Source organism: Populus trichocarpa, chromosome 11, assembly GCF_000002775.5.
Source record: "Populus trichocarpa isolate Nisqually-1 chromosome 11, P.trichocarpa_v4.1, whole genome shotgun sequence".
Taxonomy (NCBI): Eukaryota; Viridiplantae; Streptophyta; class Magnoliopsida; order Malpighiales; family Salicaceae; genus Populus; species Populus trichocarpa.
The window spans coordinates 5,182,222-5,207,718 of NC_037295.2; the positions used below are offsets into that span (position 1 = coordinate 5,182,222).

The 25,497-nt window shown below is 29.7% G+C and overlaps 1 protein-coding gene across 1 annotated transcript; it reads left to right on the forward strand.

Moving 5' to 3' along the window:
- The first annotated feature begins 212 nt into the window (after positions 1 to 212).
- On the forward strand, positions 213 to 7,621 carry LOC18103208 (apoptosis inhibitor 5-like protein API5). Its single transcript, XM_052445504.1, has 17 exons — positions 213 to 359; positions 522 to 637; positions 718 to 879; positions 1,073 to 1,172; positions 1,262 to 1,327; positions 2,434 to 2,531; positions 2,622 to 2,696; positions 2,788 to 2,946; positions 4,230 to 4,295; positions 4,384 to 4,449; positions 4,581 to 4,691; positions 4,950 to 5,039; positions 5,127 to 5,233; positions 5,719 to 5,833; positions 5,928 to 5,993; positions 6,078 to 6,181; positions 7,032 to 7,621. The coding sequence occupies exons 2-17, from the start codon at positions 533 to 535 to the stop codon at positions 7,216 to 7,218; spliced, it is 1,677 nt and encodes a 558-aa protein (XP_052301464.1). The 5' UTR covers positions 213 to 359; positions 522 to 532; the 3' UTR covers positions 7,219 to 7,621.
- The last annotated feature ends 17,876 nt before the right edge of the window (positions 7,622 to 25,497 follow it).

Here is a 25,497-nt window from a genome sequence, read left to right on the forward strand (position 1 = left end):
TTAAAATTATGTTACAAACAATTTTATAAAAAATTAATTAAATTATTTTTATTTAAAATTATATTTTTATATTTTCAAATTATTTTGATATATTAATATTAAAAATATTTTTTTTAAAATTAAATAAAAATATTATTTTAATATATTTTAAATAAAAATATCTTAAAAAACAATCTCTACAAATTAAAATTAAAGAGTAAACTTGCGTTTTGAATCAATCGTAAAAACAAACGACGCTTAAATCCTCGAAAGAACACCTGCGGGATAAACGAAGGTCTTTCTTCTTTCTTTTGGCCATCAATCAAAAACCCTTGAAACTCTCTCTCCCTCCTCTACTAGTAACTGAAACTGCTCTTCCTGTACGTCTCCTTCTCTTAAATCTCTCTCTCTCAAACACTTTTTTTTTTCTTATAAAAATGAATAGATAGTATAAAAATAAATAAATAAATCTTCTCATCCAATGAAATACTACTCATTTTCTTCAATCTAAATATATTTTTTTGAATTTCACTTTCTCCCAGTTTCTCTCCAAATGAGCGACCCTGCCGCCAGCGCCACCGCCACCGACGACGCCAGCCACATCGAGAAGCTCTACGAGTTTGGCGAGCGACTCAGTGAGTCCAAAGACAAGTCTCAGGTAAAACCCTAGGGTTTTATTTAAATTATTTTATAATTAGGTGATCTTAACAGCTTTGTCTTTTTCGTTATTTATGGTAGAATGTGAAGGATTACCAGGGGATTATGGATGCAGCAAAAACGAGCATAAAAGCGAAGCAATTGGCGGCACAGTTAATCCCGAGGTTCTTCAAGTTCTTCCCTGAGCTTTCCAGTCAAGCTGTCGAGACGCAAATCGATTTGATTGAACAAGAAGAGCTCGGGGTTAGTTTACTTTTTTTTTTTTGTGTTAGAAACCATGTCTTTTGAACATGGTGCATTGGTGCAGGGTTTTTATATTGTGTGCTTGCTTGAAGGATTAGTATCTGGAAGTGTTTGGTTACGCATTTGTTTACAAATTGAAATTAAAGTGGATTTTAGGCTTTTGTATGGATTTAAGTGTTAATTGGTTGTGCAGGTCCGGGTGCAAGCGATTAGGGGACTGCCGCTATTTTGCAAGGATACGCCGGAGTATTTGTCAAAAATTGTGGATATTCTTGTGCAACTCCTTGCAGCTGGTAATTGGATTTTCTAAAAAAAGATTTTTGAGAAGGGACTTTTGTTGGTGTAGTAGGGATTTGACGTTGACTCCTCTTTATGGTTTTAGAGGAAATTGTGGAGCGGGATGCAGTGCTTAAAGCCCTTATGTCCCTGTTGAGGCAGGATGTGAAAGGTAAATCTTTAAGATGGATGAAATAATTTGGATGGATATTATATAATGTGCAAATGAGTATATATTAACTATCTTTGGACTCTAGGATACAAATCTTGTACAATTCCAACTTGGCCAGAATGTCGGATAGAAGTTTAGGAAAATTAGCATATGCTTTTACAAGAATTCTTCTTTTTTCATAGTGACATAGGGTGCTTTCTGTTTTCATGCAACATAAATGTAGCATGCTTTTCTGCAACTCCTTTACATTCTTAAAATTTATATAGATTAACAGTTATCATGCTTTAGACCTCTATTTCGTGTAGAGCTTTCCTTGAAGGTGGAAATGTCATGGTTTTGTTTTAGGCAAATGTTGTCTTTATAGGACCGGGCAATGGTGAATAACATCTTTGAAAAGCTGCAATTGGTGTTGTTGTTGCTATCTAAGCGTACATTTGTAAACTAACTTGTTGGCATCAAGCCACCAGATTCTTGAAAACTATAATTGTTTCAAAGAGAAAAGTATTTCTTTCAAAGAGAAAATCCAGTTAGAATTGTGGGCCTCTTCCCAAATTTGGGGAGTTAATAATACTAACTGAAAAAAAAAAATTTGGTAAAATCCATCTTGTTAATAACCAGTACATCTTAAGCTACAATTCTACATTTGGTGCACTCCAGAATGAATTAGATATTGGTGAAACAGAAGGGCATTTAGGGAAAAATCAACCTGAATTCTTAGAAGTTTGGGTTTTTAGTTGATTACGCAGTGGAATATTGGGAAGCATTTTTGCTAAAAGGATGAGTTTAATTTTTTCAATTACTAGTTTGGACATATTTCAGACGAAATATAGTAAATGAACTTGTTGCTAGTTTATCATGGTTTCAACTATTTGTCAATGGTTGCACCTCTTGGCAGATAAATTAATAGATTTCTACACCTTCACCTAGGAGAAAGAAAATAAAAAAACAAAGAGAAAGAAAATGAGAACTTGTAAAAATTTTACCTGACTATTCTCAATTAAGCTTGTATCAGGCACCATACACGTTTTCTAGCATGCTTTTTGTTGTAGGTTCTTTTTTTCCCTTTTGGTTTTTTCTCAAATGTATTTATTCTTCTTGCTATGCAGCATCGTTGTCTGCCTTATTTAAGCATATTGGGACTGTTGAAGAACCAAGCACGGATGAGCTTATTCGCGAGAAGGTTCTGAGCTTTGTAAGAGATAAGGTTAGAAGTTTACATAAAGCTGTCTGTTAAGGTTATTGTTAATTTGGTTCCCTTTTACGAACAATTGATGACTAATAACTCCATTTTCAGGTTTTCCCACTCAAAGGTGAACTCCTGAGACCTCAAGAGGAAATGGAGCATCATATAACTGATTTGATTAAAAAGGTACTCATAACTTTACCGTTTTTATTATGAGACTTCAAATTCTGCTGATCTATTAAAGTATGCATGGCTAGTTTGAATTTTTCCTTTTTAGAGTTCAGAAGATGTAACTGGAGCGGAGTTCAGAATGTTTATGGACTTCTTAAAAAAATTGAGCATATTTGGAGACAAAGCTCCTTCTGAACGCATGAAAGAGCTAGTTGGAATCATTGAAGGACAGGCTGATCTAGATTCAGCATTTGATGTGACTCATGTGAGTGATTGTTTGAATTCAGCTCCTAACTTTAATGCTGCATTGTGAACTACGAAACACTAACTTTCTTTCTAATCACTGCAAGACCTGTTGTTAATCAACAATAGAGACTTGTGCATTTTCTTCTAAAGTAGATTCCTTCTACCGACTTGTATGAATATTGAGGATTAGTTATGAGTAAATAATGCCTTGTGCTATAATCCACATTTGATAGGCTGTTTGCTATTTCTGATCTCATGTATGTGTGGATACATAGATACATTGCTTCTATTTTATGCAACATGTAACTTCTAACAGTATGCTGTAAAATGCACTCATGCCTCTTGTCATGCTCCTTGTGTCAAAATTAAAGAATAGATGGGTTTGGCAATTTGATGAAATATGTTTTGACATATATATTAGTACTCTGAATAAGATCCATTCTACTAGAAATCTTTAGATGTGTTCAGTCCATAGTTTTCTATTTTATGCTGGGAGATGTCCCTTGCATTGGTAACTTATCTAAAATTCCCAAGAACAGTGTGATGCATTTCCTGGAGGAGTAATTCTATACAGTTTAACAGAAGATTTTAGAGATGCTGGAATGTGTATGCTGAATGAAAAGAATACCACCTTCAAAAGCATGAGAGTATTAGTGCTAACTGAATAATGCGCTGAAAAGATGACAGAGCGAAGTTTGCACATGAGCCTTGGAAGAATACTCTTGCTTTCCTTGTTATTTAATTTTTTAAGCCTAGATATCTTGATTTGATATTCTCTAGCTGTTGTTTGATTAGCATGTGCCTTTTTGATTAGTGATTTCTTTTTCTACAACTGTTAAGTTCAGGGCTTTCAATTAGTATAAATAACCTGGTCAGGCTGTTTGCTGAGAAGATCATTTATTTTCTTATAATAAATTCAGATTTTAGAGGTTTCTCTACAAACCGTAAACTGTGCTTTGTTCCAACTTCAGTTTCATCCATGTTTTAGCCACTCTTCTTTTGTGTTTGCTGTTTTATGTTGTTTTCCCTTTTTCATCATCAATCAATCCGCTAGTTAGTTTTGTACAATGTTCATTTGTGCATGCTTGAACATGTGATCTACTTATATTTTCATGTGCTGGGTGTTTTAAACTGCAATGATTTTTTCAGAAATCCTGTTGTAAGTGGTGGTGTTGATTCTTCATGGTCTTCTGCATTGCATGTTGTCATTTTGCTTCAAAATACACAATGATTGCAAATTTTGCTTTTGCTCCCTACTGTTACAATCCCCTTAAAGTGACTTGAATTGGTATCCAAACACAGGTTTCGGATACAGACCATATTGACAGATTGATATCATGCCTGTATATGGCACTTCCATTTTTCCTGGTATGGACTGTGTTTTTCATTTTTGAGATTGTGTATTTTGCATCTTTTCCTGACCTTACAACTCGTCCCTATTAATTTATGAACACAGAGGGGTGCATCGAGCAGCAGGTTCCTCAATTATTTGAACAAACACATCATTCCCGTTTTTGACAAGGTAGTGCACTCCCTTCTCTTTCGTTAGTATGTTTAAATATCTTATTCTTGTTTACCTTTTTTTGTTTTTTTTGTGCTTGCATATGCCTTTTGACAAGATCCTGTCAATTCTAATAATTTCCTCTTTGCTAGTTTCCTGAGGAGCGGAAGCTTGATTTGCTCAAAGCACTTGCAGAAATATCACCTTTTACATTACCACAGGATTCACGCCAGATTCTTCCCTCTGTTGTTCAGCTTTTGAAGGTAACCTTGTCTTTTTCATGATTAATTTAGTCCTTTGCCCTGGATGTTTTCAAAAAAGGTTATTATATCTAATGCACTTCTAATGTCACAGTAATGCTTGTGTTTGTTCTCACAGATTTTCAGTTTATGTCCATGAGAAGGATTCTTAACGAATCACATTGTTAAAGCCTCTCTAAAAATTCTGCATATACCAAACACTTATTTATTGATGTAGACTGTGGTCTCATAGAGTTATGCCTTCTCTTTGTTTCCACTCAGAAATACATGCCACGGAGGAAGAGCGGAGAAGAGATGAACTTTACATACGTTGAGTGCTTGTTATATGCGTTTCATCACTTAGCTCATAAGGTTGTAATTTCATGATTTTACATTTGCCAGCATACTCTTGCATGTATCAGCTCTGTGACACATAATATGATCTTTGTTGTTTTAAAGGCTCCAAATGCTACAAACAGCCTGTGTGGTTACAAGATTGTGACTGGGCAGCCATCAGACCATCTTGGGGAGGACTTCTCTGAGTTTTACACTGACCTGACAGAGAGGTGACATTTTAATTCAGAAGTAGAATTCTTAACATTTGTTTTGGTATTTAATTGAGTGATTCTTGTTTCTTAACTTGAAAGGAACAAAATAGTATTTTCTGTAGTTTTATTTGTTTTGTAATTCTGGGTGCAACTTTGCTATTTCAAAACTGTTGCAAATAGGAACTTGTGCTTTATTGCTCATTAGCTTACCTTCATACCCCGCCTAAATGACAGTGGTTTTATTTTTTAAATGCATGTTGTTAGCCTTGGAGGAAATTTCACTAATATAAATATAAATTTTAAGCTTAAGCAATGAGTTCACTTGTAGAGAAATAAAATGATAAATAATGTCCATAGCTGTGATTATTATTCCAAGGACTTATTAATTTTCTTTTCTTTGAATTAAACAATTTTCACGGTTTTGAACCAAACAAGCATTGCCATATTTCTGTAGCTCTAATATGGGTCTTCCATTGACATTATTTTTGGTGTCTGGGGTGCAGGTTGAGTAGTGTAGAAGATCTAACCAGGGCTACCATGAAAAAGTTAACTCAGGGAATGGCTGAACACAACAAAGCAATGGCAGCTGCGAAGTCTGATGAAGCAAAGGATAGCATAGTAAGTTAATCTCTCAGGAGATGGACATCTTATGGTCTTCTGTAGAGCTTTTCATAGCAGTATCTTACAAACATATTTCTTGTTTAATGTGCAGAAAACACAAAAACAGAATACTACAACTGGGTTGCGTACTTGCAATAACATTTTGGCAATGACAAAGGTTTAGAAAGAATGAAATTTTGACAAAGTGAATTCCATGCCTATGTATTTGTAAAACATCAATAACTTGTTCTACAATTTTCAGCCATTGCATTCAAAGACACCGTTGTTTATTGGAGATAAGAGTATCAACCTCTCTTGGAAAGAAGTAGCAAAACCTTCTGTGCCTTCCACTACCGTCTCAGCTGGGTATGAGAGATGTCTAATCCTTTTCTTTGAATATATATATATATATATATATATATATATATATATATTTTAATTAAAAACTTTGACAAGCTTAAAATGATCTTGGTTACTTAAAAAGGAAAAGGTTGAAAGTACATTTTGGTTTCTTTGACAAGCTTAACATTTTTTCCAAATGTTTCACTGTCAACATTAAATTTGGAAATTTTGTGATTTTATTTAAGTTGCCAAGTTGTTATGATGTAGTCTTCTATCATAGACTTGGATGGAAATTTGATAGACTCATGTGCTGTGTTGGATGGAAATTTAATTGCCTTATGTGCCGAGAAAGCAATTGAGTATATTTGGTCGCTTTCAGTAATCAATATGAACTAATCTACATCTACGAGTTCAAGTATGCAACTTCCTGAACTATTAGGATTAAGTGGTGGAATGTTAAGAAAATGATGGGCTAAATGTACCTCGCCCTAGAGAGTTTTGTTATTGGAATAGGCTCCTGAAACTGAGGTCAGTAGTCCTTGCAGTGAGTGATGAGACAATGTCGCTCAAATTGACGAGGTTTTTGCTACTGGCATAGGCTTTTAAAAATATGATATTTTTTTTCTCTTTTTTCTTTTTTTCCTTAAATTCAAAATATGAGGTTAGAAGATTCTACAGGGTGATAGGATAATGTCCATCGTGATTGAGGAAACTATTGGAAATGATAATTCCCCATAACAGTAAGATGAAGTGAAAGTCACTCCCATTAAATGCCTAGATAGCAATGCCAGTAAATGTTATATTAGTTGAATGAATCTTTTTTCTTTACAGTTTCTCTTTTAAAGAGCAGTTCTTAGTCTATTTTTGTTTGCAGAGGGAAACGACCTGCCGCCACTGCCAATGGTTCCGGGAACATGGAAAAAAAGGGTCGCTGGGCTGGTGGCGTGCAAAATCAACTTGTTAATAGGGCACTGGAAGGTATATCTTATGGTGGAAGGGGCAGTCCAAGGGGCAGGGGCAGGGGGTGGGGTGGACGTGGAAGAGGAAGAAGCTTTCGGTAAATTTCATGCATTCCCACAATAAAAAGAAGTATGAACCGGTGATTGAGCTGCCCTAGAAGAATATCCAGCAGGAGTGGTTGATGTACTAAGATTCTTTCTCGGGAGAAATGAGATCATATATACATAGAGGGAACTGACACGTTTTCTGATTTGTTGTGGACTAACACCAACTATCGTATTCCCAATTTCCTATGAGCATGTCAATGTAGATTAATGATTTGGATACCAATTAGGGCTCTGAGGTCCCAATCCTGATTCCTGACTAGTTTAGCCACCGAAGTTGCATTGCAGGACTTCTGATTCCTTGTATTTTAGTCAGGGCGTGGTTGCTTGTATTTTATGTCAGTATTTGTCAGCAGACTTGGTGACTTGTTTATTCAAATTCCTCTTGTACTTTTTGATACAGGGATGGTAGGAAATGGTAGAGGGGAAATGGTTTATGCTCAAGGTACAAAATAACCTACCACTTTAAAGATAAAGATTTGCTCATCACTTTACTGATGTAGAGTTTTCTATTTGATGCTCAATTTTGCAACAAAAGATTCCTTTCTACTGCCTGAAAAGAGAAGAAAAAAAGAAAATGCAAGGATCTTATATAACATAATAGATAAAATAAATGTATTTTTTTTTTACATGGTTCAAATTCACCTTCTATTTATTTTTTTCCAATTATTTTGATTTTCTTTTTGTTGCCTTTTGTAGTAACCCAATATTTGGTTCCCCAAAGTTTTCTCATATTCTATTTTATTTCTATTTTTATTCAAAAGAAAGAAAATCCAAAAAATTAAGAAGAGTTCAAAATTTTTAAAAAATATTTTTTTCAGGTCAACTTTTATTTTCCCATCAAAATCAGGAATTATGTAGACCGGTGTAAAACATGAGTTTTAGATTGTTTTAGGTTAAAATTATTATTTTTAGTCAAAAACAGGTCTATCGGATCCTGAACAAGGGTACAAAATGTATATTGTCGGAATTTTTTTATGAAAATATACCTTATATGCCGATTATAAAAAAACAGTTAACACATAATATTCTTCTATGGTAGGTACCAGATCCATATCCTTAAAAGTGAAGCAATTATATAATGGATCCCAAAAATAGACTAAGACCATGATAACTGATTTTTGAACTGGTCTTTTTAAAATATGCAGGATTCTCCCATATTTTTCAGTAAAATCCACCTGATTTTATATACTTATATCATCCTATAATTTTTCAATTTATTGGTGTTATTTATGAGGCCATTCAAACTTTTTATATGAGACAACTCATTAGCACCTAGTCTCGAGCAATCCTTCTCGGCAATTATAATAACTTAGACTTTTGTTGAAAATGAATAGGTGTAATATCTTGTGTGACAACTATCTTGTCACCCATAGTTGAGATTCCAAATGTTATGTTTGTTAAACTTGTATTAATGATATTACAAGATACATCCTAAGAGAAAGTTCTAGTCATTATGTACATATGGGTAGGTTTTGTAACGGTCCTAATTTTTCTATGAAAAAACACTTTCTTACTTATAGAGATACTGTAATATTTTTTTTTACAAAAATGTTAGCCAATTTCAAGCTCTCTTGCAATTTCTTTTAAAATTCCAGAAGAGTTTTCTCTATAACAGAATATTCCAAGTTATTGACTTCAACCTGTTTCACTTCTATATACATCCTCAATTCTTTGATCCAATCATCTTGGATCATAATCCACATGAATTATTTATCAATAATTTCAATTCATCTGAATATCACCTCCAATTAATTATAAAACATATTAATTACCAAGGCTTAAGAGTTTATATAAAATCTACCATACATAAATAAAAGTGAACATTTAATTTCATATATCTACAAACAAAAATTAAGCATTAAAGTTTACATGCTTAAAACAAAATATATGACAATCCAAAATAAACATGATATACCTAGTTTATATGAACAAAAAGATAAAGTAACTCTACTCCTGGTACGAGTGTGACAGTCCTGAACAAAACATCAACTAATTGAATAATCAATATATAATTATCACATCAGAGAATATATATAGATTCCCTTATCATTCCATCATTTGTTTTTTACTCCAATTATCTACAATAACATTATAATACCATTAGTCACTCATAAACCGGGTCAAATAATCAATGTCGATATCGATATTAGATTCATATCATTAACCATTACTTGGAGTATGGTTAATCAGGGGTATGTCGATACCAATCCACGTAGTATCATTAGCTTGCATTCCATTCGATAGCCAATCAAGTTTTCAAGTATATGCCAATGCCAATGTGTTCACATTCACATCATTAGCCTTCCCCATTTTCCAGGGATAGTTAATCAAGTTCATTTCCGCAAATTCCTTTTATGTTCATGCTGATATCAATGAACCACATTAATATCATTAGTCTCCTGTACCCAAAAGGACTAATCAAGTCCAATTAAATTCCGATATTAATGATCATTCTTGGTATCATTAATCTCTCGTACTGAAAATGACTAATCAAGTTTAAGAAATGTTGACACCAATGCAACTCATTTGTACCATTAGCTTTCCGAACCTGGAATAGCTAATCAAGTTTATTTTCAACACTTTAATTTCATCACATTAATTTCGATGTCAATAAAACCCCATTGACATCATTAGCCTCTATTTCAGAGCGGCTAATCAAGTTCTTAACAAATATATTTCCATCCAAGTAAATGCCGATATTAATGTATCACATTGATATTATTAGCTTCCATATTACCTTGAATAACTAATCAAGTCAATATTTATTTCTTTTCTTTGCCTTTTTTTTTTCTTTCATTTAATATTCATGAATTGTATATTTAAAGAACTTGTAGTTACAACAATTCAACTGATACAAATAAAATTATCAAGGTATAAGACACCTACTTGCTGCACGTGAAGTTCGTACTCCTACTCCGGACTATGGTTTAGTTACGGTAGTATCCCCTCTTAACACATGATAATTTCATCATCATTTTATTATAACCTTTGGATCCATATCTAAATTCCTAGAATAACACCCTTCTATTAATACACACACATACATATATATTTCACTCTTATAAATTTGTACATCCATATTAAAGTTTTATTTTATCATTTAATTTATTAACACTGGACTTAGGATTGTCCATATTACGGGTTCCCATGATGATCCAGGTAAAAAAGGATCTGATTCAATTGTGGAGTAACAGTAACTCAAACGTAACAATATCCAAGTTGCTACAATATCTTCTCCCCGTATCTCTTGATTTGATTGTATATGGACAATACTCTTGCAAACTATTCTGAAATATTCTATGATTAAGCATATGTAACTTTTCAAAGTCACCACATAACTTTTGTAGATGTACCTTTCTCACATTGTCAACTTTTTGGTTTGTTTGTTGCAAAACTTCCTATGCTTGCTTAGTGATGGCTGTGTTTGTCACTATCTCAAAACTGACATCATCCAAACATTGATGGATGATTGTAAATGCTTGTTAATCCTTCCTTCATGCCTTTTACATGACCTCCCTGTAGGTTGAAGTTAACGTTGCTTATTTTATAGGCTTCTCGTAGCTCTTTTCAACCGCTTCCCACACATTTTAGGATCTTAGCCAAGCTTTCACATGAATACATCAAATTTCATATTTGTCTTTTGTCAAATGAAGACATTGAAGTGGGAAATATGTATTGGCCATGATAAATAATCAAAACAAGCTCTGATATCATTTGTTGGAAGAAGAATTGGTGTGGTTGAAGATAAAAAACAATACTGCAAAGTAATAAACTTAAGAACAAGAAGAAGATTGAGAGAAAAATATATTTTTATTAAGTGTTTCTCTCTAAGCTCTTTTAGCTATTCTCTCTCTTTTGTGCCATCTTTTAATAATGTTGAATTATAAGTCTTTTTATAGGCATAAAGTTCTACATAATAAAAGAATTAAACTAATACAAGGAAATCATAATCTGAACAAAAATCATATTCTGCTGACTGAATTGATCGACCACTTAACTTAATCCAACCGATCGACCGGTTCCCAAATGATGGACCGGTTCCTCTGTTATTTAGAAAAATTAAAAATCGAGTTTAATTTTCAACAACGCTAACATCAATTCAATAAGAAAAGTAATTAAGAATCAAGAAATGGAGGTGTTAAAGACTAAAATGCATCAAAAGCATATTTTGGATTTTGAATTTTTTGAAATGGCATTAAAGATTACGGAATGGGCGCAAATGCATCGAAAACACATTTTTTTGAGTTTATTTTTTTTAGAATTGGGATAAAAAATTAGGTCATGACAAGTTTGAAAAATATTTATATTTATAATTTTAAAAACAATATTGTCACCATAGGTGACTTCGTTTCTTACAGGCGATTGACTAGATGGCTAGAAGAGTAGCTTTAAAAGGTATTGTTGGGAGGATGCATGAATCCACTAGTCCAGATTTACTAAAAAAAGGAAAAATATTTATTATTATATTTTTTTATTATTTGAAAAAAATTACAATGAAAATATGATTTCTTGAAAATATTTTGAATATAATAATGTAATGTATTAAACGGCTACATCACCCATTAATCAACATCCCATGACAATGCCGATGACAATCCATTTGTCATAGGTAAGATCGGTGAACCAAAAAATTATTAATACATGATAAAATTGCAAGGAATACAATCTTTATAATATTTTAAATAGAATAATGTAATGTATTAAGCAATTATATTATTTACTAATCAGCACCCTATGATAATGCATGGTGACTGTCTTTTTCCATATATAGAATTTGTGAATCATAAAATCATTAATACATGACAAAATTATGAGAAAACAATCTTGAAAATATTTTAAACATAGTAATATAATGTATTAAGCAACTTTATTATCTCTAAATCAAAACACTATGACAATGCCTAATAATAATTCATTTGTCATAAGTAGGATAAATAAACAATAAAATCATTAACATGACAAAACTAGGAGGAAAACAATCTTGAAAATATTTTAAACATAATAATATAATGTATTAAATAATTTTATTATCTACAAATCAATACCCAATGCCAATGTCTACTACCGATCAATTTTCTATAAGTAGGATCAGTGAACAATAAAATCATTAATATATGAGAAAACCATGTAGTAAAACCATTTATGCAACCAAACAAGTTCAAATAATCAAACTAAAATTATACCGTGACCAAATCATTACGTCTTAAATAAACCAATATCAATCTAGATTCTCCTAACCAGGGTATTGGACCCAACACTTTTGATTTTCATCACAATCATTCGCACTAAATCAATAATAGATTAAAAATCATTCAAAAATAAAAAATATTTGTTTTGGGGTTCAAAATCAACTTCATCCTTTGAAAAATGTTTAGGTAAATAATTTCAATAAAAAAAATAAAATAAAAAAATGATGATGGACATTTAATTCATTAACTTTTCTTACTAATTCTACTAATTTAAAGGATCAGTTTGTTTTAATAACATGTTATAAGAGAACTAAATAGTGAGGATCATGATATTTACAAGATATATATATATATATAGTTTACTAGCTGATTTTCAACAAGTATCATAAAAAATATAAGACTCGTTTATAGTCGAAAAAATAATGTTTGTAGAGGCTAATTAGTCAGACTACTATTATTTTACTTTCCTTTCAAAAATAATTAATGACACGTATTTAATATGGTAATGTGACTAAAATGTTGAATTTCTATATTATATAAGTAACTTAGGTTATTTTGGTATGAAAATCTTGTTATATATCTCGAATTTGAATCGTAATGGGAAAGAATTTTATAAATAAAGTACTATAAATATGTTTCAAATAAGCAGGAAGTCCTATCACCTTAATTCTTTTATTTTTTAACACAAATTTACAGAAGAATAACAATGAAGAACTTTCATGTTTTTGTTGCTCTTGTTCTTATTCTCTTCTGCTTTCAAGGTAAACATCCATAACTTGTTAATTTTTACTAGCTAATTCATAATGTTTGATGCATTTTTCAATCAGTAAGAAATTATGAAAATATAAAGTTGCCTTGTAAATTTTAACTTACTGGCCTATACTTCAAATCCCAAAACGCTTGTATTTATTTATAAATTAATTTCATTATAAAATAATGGTTGTTGTGTGCTTGATTAATTAATTCAAATTAATTATATTTTTGTAAGAAATCAGAATAATTTTATGATATAAAAGCCTATGAGAAGTATTTAGGTTTAATATTTTTTATCATTGAAATGTAATAAAATATAAAATAGCTAGTTTATATAAACATAATTTAACCATTTCAGGTAATTATGAAGTGATGGCATCACGTATTTGTGTGAGGGCAGAACCCATGGTCAATTGCAGAGAAGAAAAATGCACTGCAGTGTGTGATAAAAAATATGGAGATCCCACAAAAGAAGGAGGAGGATCCCGTGGACACTGTGTTATTTCTGGCACTTGCACTTGCACTTTCATTTGCGATGTACCGCCGCTTGCACCGAAATTTCATTAATGTTATCAATGTTAGAAATAAAATAATGATTGGTTAAATTGTACTTCAAATAATATTTCGCTTCATATAATAAAAAAAAATGATGAGTTTCTCAAGTTTCAATACGATTGCACTCTTGAGACAAATTTATTAGAATATTTTCTTCATCTTTCATTTTATAATTGCAAAATACTGATTTGCTTATGTTGGTTTTTCAATTTGTTATGCTAAACTTTAAAAGTATCCTCCCTTTAGTTTCAATCTAGTTTACATCATTATTTGATATGTTTTTTTGGCAAATAATTCTTAATATTCTCATTTAATATTATTTGTGTTCGTGGAAGTTTTTGTAGATCGGAAATGAAAACTTAATTGTGAGAATTCACTTTCTTATTCCTGGATCAATTACTTCAGTGGCACTTCAATAACTAGAACCAAATTGATATTCCACAGTACGAAGGTCTGTATAAATCTTATCAAAGTATTGCAGAGAGTCCAAGATGAGAGAAGAAAAAGGAGAGAATGATTATTCAACAAATGAAAACCTTCACCTTTCCATATGAGTTATGTCCTTTATATATGATTAGAGGAGACGGTTACTTTCTTTAGTAACTCCTCTAATAACTTAGACCAGGTTCATTCATCATGAACGGACCAGGCCTAACCCAATAACCAACAGTTTTAATTAACGATATGTAAGTTTTAATCATTATAGTTAATCGATCATGATTGATTTATAATTGATTTTGTTGAAAAATTATAATATTATCTTCCATATCTAATAAAATTATATTATAAAAACAAAATAAATATACTTATTTATTGAAGAATCACAGTCAAACAAAGGAAACAAATCCCATTGTTCTCAAGAATTTAATTATTTGTCTTTAAAACAAAATTGCTTGCCACTTGATACAAAAAGTCCCATTCAAGTATTCTTAAAAGATTATAACAATAATACCTTGAAAGATGTTATTATCAATCAAAACTTATAAACTATTTTGAAAAAGATTCAAGTGGTTGATGAAAGCAATAAAGATTGCTCTAATATCATGTCTCTCTTATCATTTATTTATTGATGGTATTTAAGATCAAAATTAATGTATAATTAATTTTGTTAGAAAAAATTACCTACCCTTCCTAAAATTTAAGTGTGGTAACACTTTTATTTATATTTCTTTTTGAAAAAAAATTTATATCTTAATTTTTATATAATTAATAACACTTTAAATATCATGTCAGGAATGCACAAAATTAATCAACAAAGTTTTTTTTTTTTGAAATATTACACGTTGATGATTATAATTGATTTAATACCCAAAGTGCTCTTATAATTTCTGCATTGGCTACCACCATTTATGCATTTTCTTCTTTCCAAAAAGAAAAAAATAATAATAATTAGATATTGTTATCCCATACAAATGAAAATTAAAACATATAAAAAGTCAAGTTGATTTGAAAAATGTGAATTGTACATCATTTAATTGTTACATGCTATTTAGAAAGATTGGCTGCTAGCCACCAAATTTGACCAAAGACAAGCTACTGTCCCAAGAATTAAAAATAGAAAAATCAAAGATTCTTTGAGATTAATTTCTCATTCATCCATGATTTATTTAAATCATATTTATTAAAACAAATTTCCAATATTTTTCTCATCCCTCCACCCCCGTAGCACAATGGTATGATCAGAAAATTAGAGAAGTAGTTGAATTCAAATTAGGATTTGTGGTCCGATTTCACTTTCACCAATATAGATGTGATGACCACTAGTACCGAGAAGAAAAAAGATTTAAGAAAGTAACACAAACAAAAAAAAATTAGAAATATAATAGAGAGAGAAAACTTACTTTCATATATCTACTTAGAGAAAAGATTTCTATTTGTACTAGCGTACAACATTTTCTCTTAAATTATCAAATATACCCTATATATTAGACGTTGAGTTCAAACCTCAGACCTTGAATCTAAATTCAAATATTAAAATCCAAATCCAAACCCTAAACACCCAACCTTATCTTAAATTAAAACCTTATAAAATAAAAAACTAATTCATAAATTCAAATCTTAAAAAGACCATCTAGAAGCTAGACCATGGGAATAACAAGCATTTCATCCATTATGGAAACATAATAGTCACCAACCCCTAAATTTTAAATCCAAACCTTATACAACTTGTACCTAAATTCTAAAATTAAACCTTGAAATTCATGGGTAATAATATTATTACTATCATGTTTCTGTATCAGATGAAATGCTTGTCATTCTTTTGGTGTGGCTTCTAGATTATCCTATAATTTAAGTCAATAGTTTTACCCATAAATTTCAAGTTTTGGATTTGTGATTTAGATACCAATTCTATAAGGTTTGGACTTAAGAATTAGGGTTTGGTGTTTGGATTTTATGTTTAGTGTTTGGGGTATATTTGATATTTCAAAAGAAAATTCTATTGGAATCAATGTTTTTCTTTTAAACATTGTTAGTACTATCATATCCATATCTAAGGATTCAATGTGAGAAAAATGTTTTAGGCTAGTAAAAGTTTATAATGAAAAATAGGTTTATAATGTAATTTTAATACCAAATTTTTTTTTTGCTAAACTCGGCTTCATCGTTTGAAAAACGTTTAGGTAAATAATTTCAACAAAAAAGAAGAAAAGAAAAAAAAGATGATGGACAGTTAATTTATTAACTTTTCTTACTAAATTTACTAATTTAAAGGATCAATTTTTTTTTAATAACATGTTATAAGAAAACTAAATTGTGAATATCATGATATTTAAAAGATATAATTATAACTGTTTTTAGTTTACTAGCTGATTTTCAACAACTATCATGAAAATATGAGTCTGAAAAAAATAATGTACGTAGAGGTTAATTAGTCAGACTAATATTATTTTACTTTCCTTTCAAAAATAATTAAGGACACATATTTAATATGGTAATGTGACTAAAATTTTGAATTTCTATTCTAATTAAGTAACTTAGGTTATATATTTTGGTATGAAAATCTTGTTATATATCTCGAATTTGAATCGTTATGGGAAATTTTATTTTATAAATAAAGTACTATAAATATGTTTCAAATAAGCACGAAGTCCTATCACCTTAATTCTTTTATTTTTTTTAACACAAATTTACAAAAGAATAACAATGAAGAACTTTCATGTTTTTGTTGCTCTTGTTCTTATTCTCTTCTGCTTTCAAGGTAAACATCCATAACTTGTTAATTTTTACTAGCTAATTCATTTAGCATTCATAATGTTTGATGCATTTTTCAATCACTAAGAAATTATGAAAATATAAAGTTGCCTTGTAAATTTTAACCTTGGGTTTAGATGTTTTCTTGAAATGATATCAAATTAGTCAATAAGACTTACTGGTCTATACTTCAAACCCCAACACGCTTGTATTTATTTATAAATTAATTTCATTATAAAATAATGGTTGTTGTGTGCTTGATTAATTAATTCAAACTAATTATATATTTGTAAGAAATCAGAATAATTTTATGATATAGAAACCTATGAGAAGTATTTAAGTTTAATATTTTTATCATTGAAATGTAATAAAATATAAAATAGCTAGTTTATATAAACATAATTTAACCATTAATTACAGGTAATTATGAAGTGATGGCAGCACGTATTTGTGTGAGGGCAGAACCCATGGTCAATTGCACAGACGAAAAATGCACTGCAGTTTGTGAGAAAAAATATGGAGATCCCACAAAAGAAGGACGAGGATCCCGTGGACACTGTGTTATTCCTGGCACTTGCACTTGCACTTTCAATTGCGATCCACCGCCGCTTGCACCTAAATTTCATTAATGCTAGAAAAAAAAAATAATGATTGGTTAAATTGTGCTTCAAATAATATCTCGCTTCATATAATAAAAGAAAAAAATGATGAGTTTCTCAAGTTTCAATACGATTGCACTCTTGAGAAAAATTTATTAGAATATCTTCTTCATCTTTCATTTTATAATTGCAAAATGCTGTTTTGCTTATGTTGGTTTTTCAATTTGTTATGCTAAACTTTGTATCCTCCCTTTCGTTTCAATCTAGTTTACATCATTATTTGATATGTTTTTTTGGCAAATAATTCTTAACTATTCTTATTTAATATTATTTGTGTTAGTGGAAGTTTTAATTAATAATATGTAAGTTTTAATTTAATAAAATTAAAGAAATTATATTTAAGCTCGACATGAAAAATAAGGTTGTCGATCATGATTGATTATAGTCAATAATAATTTTGTTGAAAAATTATAATATTGATTTTAATCAATCATGATGATTTGATTTTGTTGAAAAATTATATTTAAGTTTAACACGAAAAATTATAATATTGATTTTGCTAAACTACTTTGAAAAAGACTCAAGTGTTTTATGATGAGATATAGGCATTGATCTTATTGGTTTCACTCTAATAAATTTGTATATCCATATTCAAGTGTCATATAATCATTTAATTCATTAACACTGGACTTAGGATTGTCCATATTATGGGTTCCCATGGTGATCCAGGTAAAAAAGGATCCGATTCAATTGTGCAGTAATAGTAACCCAAACGTAACAATATCCAAGTTACTACAATATCTTCTCCTCATATCTCTTCATTTGATTGTATATGAGCAATACTCTTGCAAACTATTCTGAAATATTCTCTGATTCAAGCATATGTAACTTTTCACAGTCACCACATAGCTTTCGTAGATGTACCTTTCTCACATTGTCACCCTTTTGGTTTATTTGTTGCAAAACTTCTCATGCTTGCTTGGTGATGGTTGTGTTTGTCACTATCTCAAAAGTGGCATCATCCAAACATTGATGAATGATTGCGAGTGCTTGTTGATCATTCCTTCATGCCTTTTACATGGCCTCCCTTTAGGCTGAAGTCAACGTTGCTTATTTTATAGGTTCCTCGAAGCTCTTTTCAACCGCTTCCCACACATCTTAGGATCTTAGCCAAGCTTTCACATGAATACATCAAATTTCATAATTGTCTTTCGTCAAACGAAGACATTGAAATGGGAAATATGTATTGGTCATGATAAATAATCAAAACAAGCTCTGATATTATTTGTTGGAAGAAGAATTGGTGTGGTTGAAGATAAAAAACAATAATGCAAAGTAAGAAACTCAAGAACAAGAAGCAGATTGAAAGGGAGATATATTTTTATTAAGTGTTTCTCTCTAAGCTCTCTTAGCTATTCTCTCTCTTTTGTGCTCTCTTTTAATAATGTTGAATTATAAGTCTTTTTATAGGCATAAAGTTCTAAATAATCAAAGAATTAAACTAATACAAGGAAATCATAATCTGAAAAAAAAATCATATTCTACTAATTGAACTGATCGACCACTTAATTTAATCCAACCGGTCACCGGTTCCCAAATGGTCGATCGGTTCCTCTGTTCTTTAGAAAAACTAGAAATCGAGTTTATTTTTCAACAACGCTAACATCAATTCAATAAGAAAAGTAATCAAGAATCAAGAAATGGATGTGTTAAAGACTAAAATGCATCAAAAGCATATTTTGGATTTTGAATGTTTTGAAATGGCATCAAAGATTACGAAATGGGCGCAAATGCATCGAAAACACATTTTTTTGAGTTTTTTTTTAGAATTGGGGTAAAAAATTAGATCATGACAAGTTTGAAAAATATTTATATTTATAATTTTAAAAACATTATTGTCACCGTAGATAACTTTGTTTCTTATAGGCAATTGACTAGATGGCTAGAAGAGTAGGTTTAAAAGGTATTGTTGGGAGCATGCTGGAATCCACCAGTCCAGATTTACTAAAAAAAGGAAAAATATTTATTATTATATTTTTTATTATTTGAAAAAAATTACAATGAAAATATAATATCTTGAAAATGTAATGTATTAAACGGTTACATCACCCATTAATCAACATCCTATAACAATGCTTGATGACAATTCATTTGTCATAGGTAAGATCGGTGAGCAACAAAATCATTAATACATGATAAAATTGCAAGAAGTACAATCTTTATAATATTTTAAATAGAATAATACAATGTATTAAGCAATTATATTATTTACTAATCAGCATCCTATGATGATGCATGGTGACTATCTTTTTCCATATATAGGATTTGTGAATAATAAAATCATTAATACATGACAAAATTATGAGAAAACAATCTTGAAAATATTTTAAACATAGTAATATAATGTATTAAGAAACTTTATTATCTCCAAATCAAAACACTACTACAATGCCCAATAACAGTCCATTTGTCACAAGTAGGGTAAATTAATGAACAATAAAATCATTAACATGACAAAACTAGGTGAAAAACAATCTTGAAAATATTTTAAACACAATAATATAATGTATTAAACAGTTTTTTTTATCTACAAATCAATATCCAATAATGTAATGTAGTAAACAACTATTATAAGAATATGAGACTGAAAAAAAAGTAATGTTTGTAGAGGCTAATTAGTCAGACTACTATTATTTTACTTTCCTTTTCAAAATAATTGAGGACACGTATTTAATATGGTAATGTGACTAAAATGTTGAATTTCTATACTATATAAGTAACTTAGGTTATTTTGGTATGAAAATCTTGTTATATATCTCAAATTTGAATCATAATGGGAAAGAATTTTATAAATAAAGTACTATAAATATGTTTCAAATAAGCAGGAAGTCCTATATCACCTTAATTCTTTTATTTTTTAACACAAATTTATAGAAGAATAACAATGAAGAACTTTCATGTTTTTGTTGCTCTCGTACTTATTCTCTTCTGCTTTCAAGGTAAAAATCCCAACACGCTTGTATTTATTTATAAATTAATTTCATTATAAAATAATGGTTGTTGTGTGCTTGATTAATTAATTATTTCAAAGTAATTATATTTTTGTAAGAAATGAGAATAATTTTATGATATAGAAACCTAGGAGAAGTATTTAAGTTTAATATTTTTATCATTGAAATGTAATAAAATATAAAATAGCTAGTTTATATAAACATAATTTAACCATTACAGGTAATTATGAAGTGATGGCATCACGTATTTGTGTGAGGGCAGAACCCATGGTCAATTGCAGAGAAGAAAAATGCACTGCAGTGTGTGAGAAAAAATATGGAGATCCCACAAAAGAAGGAGGAGGATCTCGTGGACACTGTGTTATTTCTGGCACCTGCACTTGCACTTTCATTTGCGATGTACCGCCGCTTGCACCTAAATTTCATTAATGTTATCAATGTTAGAAATAAAATAATGATTGGTTAAATTGTACTTCAAATAATATTTCGCTTTATATAATAAAAGAAAAATATGATGAGTTTCTCAAGTTTCAATACGATTGCACTCTTGAGACAAATTTATTAGAATATCTTCTTCATCTTTCATTTTATAATTGCAAAATACTATTTTGCTTAAGTTGGTTTTTCAATTTGTTATGCTAAACTTTAAAAGTATCCTCCCTTTCGTTTCAATCTAGTTTACATCATTATTTGATATGTTTTTTTGGCAAATAATTCTTAACTATTCTCATTTAATATTATTTGTGTTAGTTGAAGTTTTAATTAATAATATGTAAGTTTTAATTTAATAAAATTAAAGAAATTAAATTTAAGCTCAACAGGAAAAATAAAGTTGATCAATATTGATTTTGTTGAAAAATTATAATATTGATTTTGATCGATCATGATCATTTGATTTTGTTGAAAAATTATATTTAAGTTTAACTGGAAAAATTATAATATTGATTTTGTTAAACTACTTTGAAAAAGACTAAGTTCTCTCCATGACTCTTCGTGACAAGAACTTATGTAGCTCAACTGGTCAGGTCTTAGATTTGCTTCCTAAAGGTCACTAGTTCGAGTTCCACAAACCTCAGGGCCATTGAATGCTTACATGGTCGTTAACTTCAAGGTCCGTGGGATTAATCGAGGTACGCTCAAGCTAGCCCAGACACCCACATTAATAATAATAATAAAAAAAAAAACTTATAGCTCTAGAAAAGTGAAAAGAAAACCAATGAGCAAAAAGAAAATAGCATGTAAATGGTTGATGATAGCAATAAAGATTGCTCTAATATCATGTTTCTAAATAGCCTCTCTTATCATTTATTTATTGATGGTATTTAAGATCAAAATTAATTATGCACTAATTTTGTTAGAAAAAATTACATATCTTTCCCAAAATTTAAGTCGGTAACATTTTTATCTATATTTTTTTTGAAAAAAAAATTATATCTTAATTTTTATATAATTAATAACACTTTAAATATCAAGTCACGAATGCACAAAATTAATCAACAAAGTTTTTTGAAATATTACACGTTGATGATTGTAATTGATTTAATACCCAAAGTGCTCTTATAATTTCTGCATTGGCTACCACCATTTATGCATTTTCTTCTTTCCAAAAAAGAAAATAATAATAATAATTAGATATTAGTGTTAGATAATCGCAAATTTTCAAAATGAGTAAATGGCTTTTTATAAATGAAAATTAAAACATATAAAAAGTGAAGTTGATTTGAAAAACGTGAATTGTACGTCATTTAATTATTACGTGCTATTTGGAAAGATTGGCTGCTAGCCACCAAATTTGACCCAAGACAAACCACTGTCCTCAAATAAATTCAATCTTCTCTGCTGATTCACGCATATTCCATGTTTCTCGTATAAGCCCACTTCCATTTACACTACCAAAGGCTCCTGAGTCACAATTTTAGATTGCCTTTTTTCTTTTTCTTTCCATCTCCAACTATTACCTTTATTTTTTATATTTAAAATAAATTTATAAATATATTAAATTAGTAAGCAATGATGTTTAATTTATTATAACAAGACATGCTAAATATAAATATATTTTCAAGAAAAATCTAGAGATCATACAAGTTTAAATTTATAATTAAGTATGCAAGATAATAACAAATAACAAACTTGCTTTGAACACAAATATAATAATAAAACATAAACATGCATACTAAGTATTTATCCAAACTTATAATTGTTACTAATTAATTCAAAGTCCTAGTATGTATACTAATAATAAAAATATTTATGCTTAAATTAAAACAAAGGAGGATTATTACTTGTCAAGGATGAATCATTTGTCCTTGAGGATTTATTACTCATCACTTGTGCAACCAGAGTGTTTGCAATATGTCTCTCAAGATTCCAACAACAACATCTTTGGTTTAAATGCACTTCTAAACAAGATCTTTGAATTAAAGAATATGAAATTCAAATATCTTTCAATAAGATAAATATAAGCTCTAGATTTTGAAGGAAAATCAAAGGTTAAAATCAAAATAAAACACTAAAATATGAGGTTAGGAAGAGTATGTGAAAGTCTAAAAATTTCAAGTTCAAAACTCTTCACCCAGTGAAGTTTGGAAGCTAAAAGTTAATACAATGAGAAACAATTAGGAAAGTAACACAAACATAAAAATAAATTTGGAAAACATAATAGAGAGAGAAAACTTACTTCCACATAACCACTCAGAGAAATGTCTCTATTTGTACTAGCATACAATATTTTCTCTTGGAATATCAAATATACCCTATATATTTGACTTGGAGTTCAAACCTTAGACCTTGAATCTAAATTCAAATATTAAAATTCAAATCCAAACTCTAAACACCCAACCTTATCTTAAATCAAAACCTTATAGAATTAAAAACTATATCATAAATTCAAATCTTAAAAAGACCATCTAGAAGCTAGACTGTGGGAATAATAAGCATTTCATCCATTATGGAAACATAATTGTCACCGAACCCTAAATTCTAAATTCAAACCTTGAAATTCATGGGTAATATTATTATTATCATGTTGTTGTATTAGATGAAATGCTTGTCGTTCTTTTGGTGTGGCTTCTAGATGATCCTTTAATTTAAGTAAATAGTTTTACCCATAAATTTAAAGTTTTGGATTTGTGATTTAGATACAAATTCTATAAGGTTTGGATTTAAGAATTAGGGTTTGGTGTTTAGATTTGATGTCTAGTGTTTGGGGTATATATATTTGATATTTCAAGAGAAAATGCTATTGGAATCAATGTTTTTCTTTTAAACATTGTTGGGACTATCATATCCATATTCAAGGATTCAATGTGAGAAAGAGGTTTTGGGTTTGTAAAAGTTTTGCCATCAAGATTTCTTTGAGATTAATTTCTCATTCACTCATAATTGATTTTAAACATTTTAATATTTCATGTTAAGGTGTGTGTGTATTAAAGAATATTTTCAACAAATTCTTAACCCAAATTATAACTAATGCCATACTTGACATCATAGAGACCACAACCTCTTTCTTTAGAAAGGGAAAGACTTTTATGGTTTAAAGAGGGGAAAAGGTCTTATATTGAGAAGGATTTTCCACCTAGTTTTATGATAATTAGAAAACCCTAACTGGTTTTCAGAGTTCTAAGGTAAGGGATTAGTTATGCTAAAAAAAAGATATTATCACCCTAAAATATCTTTCCTAAGGTAAGTTACATTGCTACTTGTCTTCTATTCCTAATGGTCTGTTATGTCTGATACTAGTGGTTTATGTACATGGGTGAGCATGGGTTAACTTTAATGAGTTACACCCTAGGTGGATGAATGAATTCAAGCCTATCAATTTTAAAGTCCAAGTCATTTTTGACACTCCTAATTGCTTGGTGAATTAACATATCTACAATCATTTACTTTTGATCATGACCTATGACTATTAATAGTCTATCAAACCATGTCAATGATTAAATGGGTGAGATTTTATTAAGCTAATTGAACTCAACCAAAATCCTAGGAGGAATTGTCATTAAACATTTTTTTTTATGCAATCATGGCCTATAGATAATGAATTGTTCAGGTTCATTTATTCTATAGTACTGAGGATCACTTATATTTTTTTCTGAATGAGATTTTTGTACCTTAGTCCTAAATATCAAAGTAGTAATCGTTATGAGTTGATCTACTTAGAGGTAGGATTTAGTGACACGAATGCTTTGGACTTACTAGGGAGAATTAATACCATCGATTTATACTTAGGTGTCATCTATGAATATTAGACTTAAGGGCTTGAAATTCTGAAAGGAAAACATGTTTTGAAAACAAGAGAGAATGAGGTGTTTCTCCTCATTAATGTTCAAGATAATAGCTCATTATGAGTCTATTTATCCAATACACTTTGATAAATATAGTCGATAATATTTATTTATTTTTTAAATTTAAAATTTAAAATATTTTTTTTAAAAAAATTACATATTATTTTAAAAGAAGTCACAAATGCTATTTACGATTCCCAAGTCGCATATGTCATCTATGACTTTACAAACTATGCTATTTTTCTAATTAAATTTTTAACTATGTTATTTTCACAATGTTTTATTTCTATGGTGCTATATTGAAAAAAAACCCCTGACAATACTTAATCTTGAAAGATAAAGGACAAATGGGGACACTACATCATTGATTTTGGATGTTGTGGAGAAGGTTATTGTAAACCTCTAGCCTAAAAATTGATAAATCAGTGTTAAATAAGGCAATCCTCAATTGAAAAATGGTAAATTAAGAGGAAAAATTGTTATGATTTGGATAAAAATCCCTACTATATTAATTTAAATCTCATATGAAATAAAGTAATAAAATAGTATGTAAAATGTCAGTCATTGATAAATCATATAAATCCTCTAATCAGGTAAACTAATTATTTAGAGAAAAGAATTTGTGAATTAGGGTGAAAATCCTTAGGAAATATAATGAAACTTTGAATAGATAATTATATAAATTTACGCG

What these genes read in the sequence shown, in the direction of transcription:
- LOC18103208 (XM_052445504.1), top strand. Translation starts at nt 533, where the DNA reads ATGAGCGACCCTGCCGCCAGCGCCACCGCCACCGACGACGCCAGCCAC. An exon ending in GTTGAGGCAGGATGTGAAAG is followed by an intron (nt 1,328 to 2,433) that starts GTAAATCTTTAA and finishes CTTGCTATGCAG; the next exon opens with CATCGTTGTCTGCCTTATTT. An exon ending in CTGTTGTTCAGCTTTTGAAG is followed by an intron (nt 4,692 to 4,949) that starts GTAACCTTGTCT and finishes GTTTCCACTCAG; the next exon opens with AAATACATGCCACGGAGGAA.